This window comes from Vulpes lagopus, chromosome 7 (genome assembly GCF_018345385.1).
Source record: "Vulpes lagopus strain Blue_001 chromosome 7, ASM1834538v1, whole genome shotgun sequence".
In the NCBI taxonomy this organism is placed as follows: Eukaryota; Metazoa; Chordata; class Mammalia; order Carnivora; family Canidae; genus Vulpes; species Vulpes lagopus.
Window position 1 is genome coordinate 16728005 of NC_054830.1, and position 13524 is coordinate 16741528.

The window sequence follows — 13524 nt, forward strand, 5'->3', positions numbered from 1 at the left end:
GAGTCTGTTTCTCCCTCTCCTTCCACCCCTCTGCTAGCTTGTGCTCTTTCTCTCTGTCAAATAAATAAATAAAACCTTAAAAAAAATAAGTCAACTATACTTCAATAAAAAATTTTCCCTACTTAAAGGAAAATTAAGCAAGGTTGGCATATATTTGCAGATGTTAATATCTGAAAAAAGGAAAACAAGAAAAATATCTAAAAATTCAGAAACATCAATTGGAAAATTATAGAGTAGTTTAGAAAAACTATAGGATAAGTTATAAATTTTAAAAAGTCACCTACATCCCTATGTCAAAGACACTATAGAAAAATCCACAAAATCAGGTTCACCTGGGTGGCTCAGTTGGTTAGGCATCAAGCTCTTAATTTCAGCTCAGGTCTTGATCTCAGGGTCATGGGTTCAAGCCCTGCATTGGGCTCCCTGTTGGCATAAAGCCTACTTAAAAAAAAAAAAAAAAAGTAAAAAGTTCCACAAAATCAGATCATTTATTTTCCGATACTAAAAAACATCTAATAAGAGGATATTGGGATGCCTCAGTGGTTCAGCATCTTCCTTCAGCTCAGGGTGTGATCCTGGACTTCTGGGATCAAGTCCCATGGAGCCTGGCATGAAGCCTGCTTCTCCTCCCTCTGCCTATGTTTCTGCCTCTCTCTGTGTGTCTCTTGTGAATAGATTTTTAAAAATCTTTAAAAAAAATTTTTTAAAGAGGGTATTAATTTCTCCACAAGTGTTTTTATTTTTATTTTTTATTTATTGATTTTTTAAAAAGATTTTATTTATTTATTTATTCACGAAAGACAGAGAGGCAGAGACACAGGCAGAGAGAGAAGCAGGCTCCATGCAGGGAGCCCGATGTGGGACTCGATCCCGGGTCTCCAGGATCATGCCCTGGGCCGAAGGCGGCACCAAACCACTGAGCACCCGGGCGTCCCTCATTAGATCTTAATAACCACTTTCTTAAGTGACTTGTACACATAATTTTCAAATATTCTACCAAGTCTGTGTTATTTTGGGGGAAAAAATGGCTAATGTTACTGGTTATCAGTGGGATAAGTAACACAAGAGTATGAATTGAGGAGTGATGAATTGCTCCCTTTGACAAAAACTAAAAAACATGAAAAGTTAAAATTAAACAATAGATATGAAATTTCCTCAATCCCTACAGAGCAGTGTTATTTACTTTTAGAATCAGTGTTTTATTTGCATACAACAAAAATGTACCCAGTTTATGGAAGGCCCCTGGCGTCCACTCCCGGGTGATCTTGGCTGATGGGCTGTGTGGCATCTCTGGGACGCTAGGGCAAGAGCTCACGTCTGAGGGAGGCTGCAAGTTGCCAAGGCCCCATCTTGCCTGGCAGTAAGAACACTCTCTACCCTTCTCACCACAGAAAACCAGGAGGAAGCGAGCCGGTGACCCGAGTGGGGAGCCTGCCCCTGGTTTCTGTGAGGCTCAGTCAGCGAGTGAGGACTCCAGAGTCAGGCTCCATTCCCTGCAGCCTGTTCTACAGCCTTGAGACGCTGCCCAGACTCCTGAAGCTGGTTTTCTGACTGGACTGAAGGGCAAACATCTCTGCAGGATGCAGTGGATGAGACAGTCCACTACGAGGGAGCCAAGACATGAGGACTCTCCTCACGGCAGCCATGATTATCCAGTGTCGCCCGGAGGCCTGCCAACTGTCTCCTAGCTGGTACAATCATACCCACTCTGGCTGTGAAAGGCGACAGCAAAAATGGGTGGTTGAGGCTGACGCGGATATAATGAAAGGCTCCTGGGACCACTTTCACCCTGTTTCAGCCCGTCCCTCTCCACAGAGGCCGGGTTGCAGGTCCTTCTGTGCTTTCTAACAGGGCCCAGGGGAGCGAAGGCATGCCATCAGAGCACCCTTTCCCTGCCCCGTGTCGCAGTGGGGCTGCCGGTCCAAGCTGAGATGCCACTTCAAAGGTGTACAGGTCCACTGCTGCTGGGTGCTTTATCTTTCACGTCTGAAAACAGTCGAAGGTCACCACGTTTGCTTCTCAATCAGGTCACAGAATAGCAGGAGACATTCCTTTGGCAAAAAAGGACACACTCTTGTCCTGTATCTTGTACTGGTAAGTGAGGCTCCGGTCCCGCTGGGCTGCAGGCTGTGATGGTGTCCTCCAGAGGATCTTCAGCTACGGAACAAGAGGAATGAAAGGGAAGCAGCCCCCAAGTCCCTGCCTCCTCCACAACCTGCGACCAAGGCCTCCAGAGGTCCCAGTCAGGTGCCATGCAGCCATGGGACCCACTTCTAAAACAAAGCTTCTTACCAGCTAACTACAACTACAGAGATCACTCCCCTTCATTACAGGAGTGACAGCCGCTCATCACAGAAATTGTGAAAGAGAAAGAGAAAGAAAAGTCGCCATCCAGAGAAAAACCACTAAGGTATTCTTATGTGTTCCCTTTTGGTCTTTTTTTCTATGTGTGGTTTTGTTGGCTACACTGATTTTGAAAATCAACTCATTAGAGTCAGTACATTCATTTATTTTATCCTCATCTGTCTCAATGCGAGGCTTGCTAGAATGCTCAGGGGGACTGGCCTCAGAGGCGGCCCAAGCTGCTGGGCAAAACCCTCTCCTCATGCTGTGCACACACACACCACTGATACGGCTTTCCTTGGCTTGCCCATATTTGTTCTCTGTTCTGTACCTGCCCGTGAATGACTCCGGGCCAAAACTCCCACCCGTGCCTCATAGGTCAAGAGTGGTCAATGTCAAGCTAACCTGGAAGCTGTGACGGAGGCTTTGGGGGATGGTTCTGAAAGAGAAGGTCCAAGAGGCAGAGAATCATGGCAGCCCTCTGGAGGGCTAGAACCTGACCTCCATCCCAAGGCAGGACCCTTGGCTTCTGCCTGAGTTCTCAAACATTCTGGTCAGAGGCAACAGAGGGGGTGACAGCCCCCCCAGCTATGGGTATGGTTCCCCCCAGGTTTGTGTTTTAAAAGACGCAGCACTAACTTCTTATTCATAGCCTGCTGAGGTCCCACAGAAGCATCCTTCCATTCTGACAGCAGGGTCCCAGCATTCTGCTCTAGATGGCCGTTTCCTTTTTAGAGAGTTCCGCTTTGGTCGCATATGGGGTCACCATGGAAAACATGCACTAGTACCTGAGGCTAGTGCCCTCGGGAGCAGACGCTGCCTTGCATTCACACAACTCCTGAGGCTGCCCTAGCACCTGAAGGAACACCCCAACCAGACAACCCCTGGGGCCCGACACGATCCCACGTACAGTCTTGGCTCAGGCGCAGGGTGAGGAGCTGATGCCCAGTGAGCCCCTGTGTACCTGCCCATGCACGTCCCTGCAGAAGCCAGTAGCCAGACCCTCGGCCCTCAGAATCAGGTGGCTCTGGTGACTAAGGCCATTCAAAAGGATGTCGTTCTCCTCGTCCTCAGCGTCTCCACTGTCGTGTACCAGGGCCACTATGTTTCCCTACAACAGAGAAATCAAGATGCAAATTCAATCCCCCCAGCAGGGCCATCAAGGGAGCACTGGGCTTGCAGCATCTTCACTCCCCTGCATGTCTTTACCCAGATCAGCCTCCATGCTGCTGCTGCTGCTGCTGCTGCAATCATCCCCACCGTGGGAAGGACCATTGCCTGCGCTCCAGGTCCCTAATTCCAGCCTCACCAGCACATCCAACCTACACTGCCGGCTCAATCCCTCTTAAACCAGGCTTGGCTTGGCCTATGGTCCTCCATATCAGCCCAAGTGCCACCTTTCTACCAGGCTCCTGGTCATCTGGTCAGCTGCTCCTGAGTGCTCGGCATGAGCCAGACCCCGCAGCACGGAGAAGAGGGGATTGGTGTGGGCCCCAGAGACAATACAGGACATGAGCTAGGAGAAAGGGGAGCAGGAGGGGCTGAGTGAACACAGGGAAGAGGCATCCTATCTGGCCCAGAGAGAGTCAAGGAGGTGGGCACACATGAGCCAAGTCAACAGGGCCAGTAGGAGTTAACCAACCAGAACTGGAGGGAAGGCCGAGCTGTTGAAGGGGATACCCTGAATAGTAGTAAGTCCTTTCAAAGGAAGACTGTCCAGTTGTTAAAAAGAATGTGGCCGATCTGTGTGTTGTTTCAGGCAAAGGATGCCAAAATATACTATGTTATGAAATGGCATAGCAGTGACATGAAAAATGCAGAGACACAAACATACGTAAAACAGGTTCACAATTGCACAGACTCTCTAGAAGAATATACATGTTGGGAAAGAGACAATTACTTTTTACTAAAGTCCTCCTCACACTCTTTACTTTTTTAACTATAAGAAACATTTTTACAAAACAAGTGGCAGTGGGTCACAAAGCAAGTTAAGCTGCAGGCATTGTGCCTGCCTCAGTGTTGCTGCTCAAGGCATCCACGACTGTTCCATTCCCTCTTCCTCCCATTCTCTCCATGTCACCTGGCTCCCAGCCCTGTGATTATGGCCATACGGCCCTGGAAGTTCTCCTGAACCCAACTGTCAGGCAAGTCTTTGCACACAGGAGGTGCTCAACACATATCGCTGGGTATATGCACCCCTGGCTGACTCCACTAGTTCATCCCAACTGCTGCCCAGCACCCCAGCCTGACCACACAGGGCACCACCACATGCTGAAGAGTGGTCACTGTGGGCCAGATGCCGTGCGGATGTGTTGCAAGCTGCATGTCACTAAACTCTTACAGTTGGGTTCCTGTGAGGCAAGCACAACAGCCATTCCTGTTTTATAGGTGGGTCTACCACCATTGTTTAACTCTCTGTTTTAGCAAAATGCCCATTTCTGCCACATAATTTGACAATAAAGGTTATGTCCTATACTTGCATCACATCTCACAATTTTTTTTAAAGCAGTTTACATCTCAACTGATCAAAACACAGGCAGAGTGATAATGACTTATCCCAAGACATAAGGGAGTGTGTGCAGAGCTAGGACCGGTACAGTACCACACACGACTGGCCACATTCAAGACAGTACTGGTCAACCTTTTAATTTTAAGGGCTTTATTTTTTTGCAGTGGCAAGTAGGGGAGTGGAGCATGGGAGACCAAAAGATTTTGGGCCTGCCAGAGTAAACCCAAACCCTCACGCAAATAAACAAGAAAGATCACTGCAAGCCAGGGAGGTATGGACCCCTCTGGGCCCATGGAGGCCACAAGCAGGAGCACAGAGAGCAAGCCAATCCATACCTTTTGTTCCCAGCACACAGCAGCTCTGCAGTAGTGAATGAAGTCCAACACAGCCACCGCCCCCATGCCCAGGCTCAGCAGCACACTGAGGTCATCCACCAGCAGCACCGGGCACCTCCACGCAGCCTGCCCATCGTCCGCGGGCTTCAGAGCCTCTCGTACAAACTCATAAAGTGGCTGCAGGTTCCCAGCATCAGCCTCCCTGGAACATCAGGCAAGGATCGATCACTCTCTACAAATGTTTATCTGGGACCAAGCAACACCACAGGAAAAGGGCAGGGCAGAGGAGGGGGAAGGCAAAGAACTGGATCACAGTCCTCAGCCAAAGGGGCTCCTGATCTGGTTGGAAAGAAAAAGGAATGCATGCATACATGAGCAAACTGCACTTCAAACACTCCTTGAGGCCTACGAGGTACAAAGCACTGTGCTAGAAACTGGGGGACACAAAAGCAGTCAGTCTCCTGGATTCTCAAGTAACACCACACAGCCCCTCTCTGAGGGAGAGCCTCAGATCTTAGGGCATCAGAAGATTAACCTGGATTGGGCCGGCAGGAGAAGCCTTCCCGGGAGGTCATAATGTGTACAAAAAGCTAAACAGCAATTCATGTGACCTGTCGGTGACAGGCCAAGGTCTGAGGCTGTTTGTGTACCTAACAGATTCCACCTGTTTCTGAACAAGATGGCCCAGCTACCTCCGCCTCCCCAGTGACTACCCTTGGCAGTCACTTCCCAGCAAAAGAGGCTCAGAAAGCACGAGAGTACAGGGCCTAGGCACAGGCCCACACTCCACATCCGAGCACCGCTAACAGCGAAGACAACCCCCACAACCTGGGGGTGAGGTATAACCAGGCCCATCATTCAGACAAAGACACCCAGATTCAGAAACAGAATAGGCTGTATGTGAGATCACACAAAGTCAGGGCATAAGACCTTCTGACTCTACATGGCCTTCAGGCTGCTGCATAAGGCTGAGTCTAAGAGAGGGGGCGTGGTGGGGAGACTTCCCGTATGGACTCTTTTGTAGTGGAGGAAGAACAGCAGCCAGGTGAGGAGTATGCACAGAGCTATGTTTGTGGCTGACACTCTTCAAGGACAAGAAACAGGAAAACCAATCTCAAAATAGCAAACCCAGGGTTAACAAACTTGTTCTTAAAGGGCAACAGTAGTATTTTGGGCTTGTGGGCCATATGGTCTCTGTCTCAACTACCCAACTCTGCTGGTTGGAGTGCTAGAGAGCCAGGGACAATATGCAAATATGTGAATGCAGCTATTCCAATAAATCTTTATTTACAAAAGCAGGTAGCTGGCCCATGGCCCATACTCTGCTGAGCCCTGTATCAAGCCAAAAACAGAATAAAAGTGTGTTCTAGGGTTCTGAGCCAGGATTGGGAAAAACATACTCTTCTGCTATACTCCCAGCAAATAATGCTTTCCATAGCATCTGGGTCAGCCATATAGAGCCATACAAAGCCAAGGGCTTTCTGATAAAGCTGCAACACCAGGGAAGTGTCTGCCAACTGAAGCCAGCTGCGTCCCCAGCATAGTTGGGGGAAGAATCACATGGCGAGCCCGGTATGGGCCCACCTACCAGGTGTGCACTTCTGAGCAGGGCTGCAGGCTGGCTGACCTGAGGAACTGCAGAGGGTGTGGCTCCGCCTGAGCCCGGAAGAAGACATCCACGGAAGACTTGAGACCCTCCAGGAACACAAGCTGCCCACATTCCCGTGCTGCAGTCAGGCTGACACCCTAAACAACACAGAGGAGAGTGAATCACCATGTCCCGCAGGGGAACCCATCGTAGAGGTCAGACTCCAGCTCACAAAAGAGGACAGGACACACTCTAAACCCTGCAAATGTGCACCTGTCCACCTTCGGATGGGGCCTATGACTTCTTTCCACTGGATGTTCCCAACTCACAATCCCCACTGTGCTCAGGTGTGCCTTTACATTTGTCACTTGACAAAAAAAACTGACACCTTGCTCACATGTTCATTTTCATGACCCCTGAATACTTGCTTTTAATTTGCAATTGTGTCATAAAACTTCCTTTTTAAATGTACGTATTTAAACGTTATGTACATTTAGACACAATCATGATGACAACAAAACAGTGGGAGAATGACCGAGGTCTGAAAAATGCTGTTGCAGAAGGGCCAGATCTTGGCTTTGAATTTCACAACCCTCTTGTGTGCCCATCAGTGGCACAGGACCTCAGACCTGCTCTGAGGCTTTCAATAACATAACTCATAGATCATAACTGCCAAACTGCCTGTATTACACGAAGATCTTATCGCCAGCAAGTTCTTGTTTTCTTTCCTCTTCTCTGAGGAGGCACTCTCATGAGAGCTAAGCAAAATGAATTCCTGATGCACTAGTTCAAAGGTGGGCAAAGTTTCTCTGCAAAGGGCAAAACAGGCTTTGCAGGCCATACAGTCTATGCTGTAATTAACTCAATTCGGTAGAGTGACAGCAGCCGCACACAATTCATACACAAATGGATATGGCTATGGTTTGTCAACCCCTGCTCTAGACTTTTTTTTTAAGTTTTTTTATTTTTAAAATTATCTCTACCTCCAACATAGGGCTTGGGCTCAAACTCATGACCCCAAGATTAAGAATCACATGCTCTTTGGACTGAGCCAGCCAGGTGCCCCTAGACCAGAACTTAATATGGCTCTTCATGAACTACCCGATTAAGAAGCTCTTGTGTCGGGATCCCTGGGTGGCGCAGCGGTTTGGCGCCTGCCTTTGGCCCGGGGCGCGATCCTGGAGACCCGGGATCGAATCCCACATCGGGCTCCCAGTGCATGGAGCCTGCTTCTCCCTCTGCCTGTGTCTCTGCCTCTCTCTCTCTCTCTCTCTCTCTCTCTCTCTCTCTCTCGGTGACTATCATAAATAAAAAAAAAAAAAAAAAATTAAAAAAAAAAAAAAAAAAAGAAGCTCTTGTGTCACTCGATTAAAAAGGCAGATCCCTGAGTGCCACTCCACAACTCCAGAACCAGAAGCTTTGCAGGCAGGGCCCAGGAATCTGCATTTCGACAAACAAAGATGGATATAATTTAAATATGCAACCCAGGGCAGCCCGGGTGGCTCAGCGGTTTAGCGCCGCCTTCAGCCCAGGGCCTGATCCTGGAGACCCAGGATCGAGTCCCACATCGGGCTCCCTGCCTGAAGCCTGATTCTTCCTCTGCCAGTGTCTCTGCCTCTCTCTCTCTCTCTCTCTCTCTGTGTCTCATGAATAAATAAAATCTTTAAAAAAAATATATATATATATATATATATGCAACCCAGCTGCTCAATCTGTGCAAAAACAGACTAGGCTCCTCATGCCCCTAAACCAAGTTTCAATTGCTCATTCGCACTCCAGCGTCCTCCACTATGTAGCTCCACAGCCACCCCTGGTAGCCAGAAAGACTCCTATTTATTACCTTTGCTCTTGCTCGTTACCATGCTACTAATGGCAGTTCAATAACACACCAAGAGTGTGGAGGCTCACACTCTAGCCCTTCACCTGCCCAGTACTGTGCACGCCATTCCTGCTGTGTTGATAATAATGATTCAAAGGTGAGAGGAAAGTAGCCAATCTGGACATGAGTGTACACAGATTTCTTATCTAGAAACACAGATACCAGAGTCACAGAGACACACTTCACAGACGTGGAATGTAATGTGTGTTCTTGACATGACCGTTCTCCCTGAGCTCAAGCTCTCACCTCTAACACAGGAATTTCCTCCTTCTCTGCAAAGGATGGGAAAGGGTCTACCCTCCTCTCATCCTCTCATGTGTTTCTCCCCATCAGAGTGACATTGGGCAAAGACATGGCCCAGTAAGAACACTGGCATTTCAATGATCACTCCTAATGTGTGGCCTGCTTCTTTCCCTAAGGCTGGCCTATTAAAAACAAAACAAGACCAAAAAAACAGAAACAAAAACAAAAAACAAAACAGTAAGTCCCCCTGGTCATAGGTCATGGGTGATGGCCTAGGCTAAGCCGGAAGGTTCAACACCTCTTGGCCATCTTATTCTTGCCTACCTGCATCTGACAAGATGAAGGGCAGACAAATATGAAGTAAGGAACAAGTGACAAAAGCAGCTCCCCCCACATTTGGGTCCTAAGCCCTAAACTTAGGGAGACAGTAGGAGGCATTCAACTTGGTGGAAGACCAAGCTGTGATCTCCAACTCAGGAGGACTGAGATTAAAGCGCACACTGAGGAGAAAATCTTAACTGGTCCAGAGTCAGTAGAGCTGCATTTGATTAATTAACAACAGATCTGGTTCTATAAACTCTAAATTAATAAAACAGGTAGAGATGCGGCCTTAGCCCTTCAGATAAGGGGTTCAGCACTCCATGATTTCTTCAGTGGCTCTCCTGCTAAGTTCTCTACAATCCAAACACAGGAGCCTAGCCTTGGCCCCACTCACACCTGCATGACCCACATACTCAGAGACTGCACTGAGGAGGTCTTCAATATTTACCAACTTCTGTCCCACGATATTGTAGTGACTGAAGGACTGGATGAGTGCCACAAAACAGACTTTACAGTTAGCTAGAAAACAAAACAGATTTTTGATGAAGTCTTTGCTTACAATCAGTCTCATAGAATCCATACTTCTGGAAACAAAAGCATTGAGGCAGGTCTAGACAGACGCAAGGGGCCTTGCAACCTGATACAACCAATCTGATCTTAAGATGCACTTTTTTCTTATATAATAATTATATCTTATTTCATTGACCCTAAGATGTACTTCTGTTACGTGTATTGCTAGATATTGTACTTTGTTCTACTATAAATAAATTGTGGTTTTTTAAAAATATTTTTCGGGCAGCCCCGGTGGCATAGTGGTTTAGTGCTGCCTGCAGCCCCAGGCGTGATCCTGGAGACCCTGGATCGAGTCCCGCGTCGGGCTCTCTGCATGGAGCCTGCTTCTCCCTCTGCCTGTGTCTCTGCCTCTCTCTCTCTCTCTCTCTCTGTGTGTGTCTCTATGAATAAATAAATAAAATCTTTAAAAAAATAAAAAAATAAAAATATTTTTCTGTTTGCTATTGATGTACTAAAATACAGTTGATTTTTTAAAAAACTGGTCTTATATCCAAAAAGTTACGAGAGGAGCAGAAAGAAGTTCTAGCTACCTTACTGAACATAATTATTCTAATAATTTATCCACAGATTCTCTTGCTCTTTTAGTGCTGACAATAATATCACCTGGAAAAGAAAACTTTCAGAGCTATGGATTTTTACGACTAAGAGTACCAACTCTACCCTCTATCCTGACCTGGCTCAGTAGGGGCTCAAGGAGAATCAGTTGATAAAGGAGTCTTTTTTTCATTTTGGCTGTTTTCATCTTATTATCTACTTCCATATATAAATTACAGTGGCTCTTCAGTTTTCCTTTTCCTACGTTCTTTAGAAACCATCTCAAGATAAACAAGGAATGAGGAGCAACTAAACCAGGAGGCCACATAAGAGTTTCAGTGAGACAGTGTCCACACAGTGGTAGAGAAGGGAAACTAGGACATGGATACAGAGAGTATATATCACCCTTTGGGAGGGATGGGCAGGGAACAAGACAGTCAAGTAACCTGTTACCCAAACATCAAACCCCTGGTTGGTTAATACTATTCCCGTTGCAGGGGATCCCTGGGTGGCTCAGTGGTTTAGCGCCTTCGGCCCGGGGCCTGATCCTGGAGTCCCGCATCGGGCTCCCTGCATGGAACCTGCTTCTCCCTCTGCCTGTGTCTCTGCCTCTCTCTCTGTGTCTCTCATAAATAAATAAATAAAATCTTTTAAAAAAATACTATTCCCATTGCCTTAGGTTTCTTTTTACAGCATCAACGAGTCTTATACCTTTGAGGTAGAAGGAGAGAAAGTGGTGCACAAGGAAGCTGCCATCTGTCTTAGCATCACAGAGTAGAGTCAGTTTCCCCTACAAGAACACAAAAAGGTGAATTAGACTCCCTGGAAAGAGGTCAGTATCTACACACACACACACACACACACACACACACGGATTACCAAAAAGAAGAAAATAAGTCAAAACTCTGGAAAAGCCAACAATTAAAGTGATTGCTATTAAGTCACTTACAAGCAGCAAGCCTATCTCAGCTTCCAGTTTCCCAAGACAAAGAATAAAATGCCTCTCTTCCTCATTCACTTTGGTAACTCAGGGATCAGTCTTGGGAGAACTAGATCCTGAACAAAAGAAGCTTTTACCATCAGAATCCAACAAAAATCACAGCCTGCCAAGATTGGAATGGACCTTCAAAAAAACTAATCTGATCCAACTTCTTTCCTATTTCTGATACCAATTCTGTCCAACAGAGTGGGGGAGAAGGGAGTGGCAGTAGTTGACAGAGACCTCCAGTGACAAGGTTCTCACCCCAATGGCCCTGGACACTGCTTCAGGCAGAGCTCTAATCATGGAAAGTCCTGGAAAGACCCCTAGAGATGGTCTCCACAGTGGCTGGCTGCCCTGCTCTTGCCATCTCCAGTTCCTTGTCAGTGATAGGGGAGGTCGGGATCAAGTGGTACCAGATAACACTTCCATGTTCTGACCTTTTTTCACTTATAGAACATGAAAGATTGGACTATCAGAACTTGAGGGTCATCTCCAGTGCCGTCATTTCCTGGTGCCCACTCTGATCCTCCATTACTTCGCTACTCTGGCCCTGGGGTGAACACTTAGGAGGTGCCAGTACTAACTAGCAAGGTCGCCAGTGCCACCTGCTGGCTTGGGGAACTGAAATCCACAGGGTCTATTAAAAACTGTAATTTGCCTATTAAAAAGGCCTGACTGGGGGCAGCCCGGTGGCTCAGATGTTTAGCGCTGCCTTCAGCCCAGGGTGTGATCCTGGAGACCCAGGATCAAGTCCCATTTTAGGCTCCCTGCATGGAGCCTACTTCTCCCTCTGCCTGTGTCTGCCTCTGTGTGTGCGTGTCTCATGAATAAATACATAAAATCTTAAAAAAAAAAAAAAAAAAAGGCCTGACTGGTACACGTGGTGTCTTAGCTGCCTGGAGGAGCTTGCCATTTCCTTAGGAAGACAAAGGTTATAAAATAAACCCGGTTAAGTTCCTGGGAGAAGTAACACTCCAGATTTAAAATGTGAAAAATCTCGGGATGCCCCGGACTGCGGGAAGGAGGGTGGAAAAAACAAAGTGGCGAAGCTGTTGTGCCCAAGGCCGACTTGATCCAAGCCGACGCTGACCGAGAGCAATTTGGAAGAGCACCATTCAAGACCACGAAGAGGAAGAGGAGGAAGAGTGTTCACTCCCGACCCTCAGGCAACCTGCTCTGGGCGCCGGGACGCCCACCCCAGGGAGGACGCACAGGGCACCCCAGTACACGTCTGGGAACGTAAGCCACTGCACAGTCGACCGTTTCCCGGGCACTTTCGAGGGTATGCGGGGCCAGCGCCGAGCCCAGTTCCCGGGGCGGCCCTTCCCGGGACTACAATTCCCAGGCGCCCCCGTGCCCACCGACGTCGCGTCTTTCCCACGGTACACAAGTGCTTCATCCGGCGCCGTGGTCTTCCGCCACGCTCCGGGACCCGCCCCCCCTTCCCACCGCGCGACGTCCTACCTGCTCCGCCCTGTCAGGGGTGGTGTTGAGAAGGTTATTGAGTTCCGGGAACATTCCGGGCTGCGGGCACTGGCGTCCCGAAGCGGGAGCCGGGGCGGCGGCGGGGACCACGGAGGTCGAGGAGCTACACGCCACTCGGGCCCGCGCGGGGGAAGCGCGCACGCGCAACGCCACTTCCAGGCGCCGCCGCAGCCAATCAGGCGGGCGCCCGGACCCGGCCGCCGCCGGCGCACGCGCGAGAGCGCGCATCCGGCGGGCGTGGTAGCGGGCGCTGGTCCTGCAGCGCCCTCTTCCGGGGTCCGCCGCGCGGGAGGCCTCGCGGTGGCCCCCGAAGCCCCGCAGGGCAGGTCTCCTCCGCGAACTCTTGGCCTTGCCCTCTCCGCGGCCCCGGGCCTCCACACGTGCCTGTCGAGCTCCTACTGTGTGTCCCTCACGGCTCGGAGCTCGGGCTGCTTTGCGAGCGAGATGGGTGAGGACGCCCGCCCTTGCTCGCCAAGCAGAAAACGAACGCAATATGCACGGAATTGCGTATAGAAAAGTTCTTGGAAAAAAGCAAAAGCAGGATAAGGGAGTAACGGTGGGGTAGGGGTAGGTTCGGAATTAAAGAGGTTGTCGGGGTAGGAACACTGAAAATGTGATTGGAGCACACCTTGCGTGCCCCTACTCAGGACTTGTGCACCAACCGTGCCTCCTTCCTAGAATTCGGTTTTCCCAAATACTCAGAAGATTTTTTAAAATCTCCCACTTTTTTGA

The 13524-nt window shown here is 48.8% G+C and overlaps 1 protein-coding gene across 2 annotated transcripts; it reads right to left on the reverse strand.

Annotated features, from left to right (window-relative positions):
- Positions 1 to 1178: 1178 nt before the first annotated feature.
- Positions 1179 to 13078, reverse strand: ELP6 (elongator acetyltransferase complex subunit 6). Of its 2 annotated transcripts, none has more exons than XM_041764623.1 (7): positions 12772 to 13078; positions 11037 to 11115; positions 9667 to 9737; positions 6776 to 6933; positions 5188 to 5389; positions 3308 to 3454; positions 1179 to 2157 (listed from the first exon to the last, which is right to left on the reverse strand). In XM_041764623.1, the coding sequence occupies exons 1-7, from the start codon at positions 13018 to 13020 to the stop codon at positions 2029 to 2031; spliced, it is 1035 nt and encodes a 344-aa protein (XP_041620557.1). In that variant the 5' UTR covers positions 13021 to 13078; the 3' UTR covers positions 1179 to 2028. The 2 variants fall into 2 exon arrangements, with proteins under 2 accessions (XP_041620557.1, XP_041620558.1); XM_041764624.1 differs by having other exon boundaries at positions 6815 to 6933; positions 12772 to 12953.
- Between the last annotated feature and the right edge of the window lie 446 nt (positions 13079 to 13524).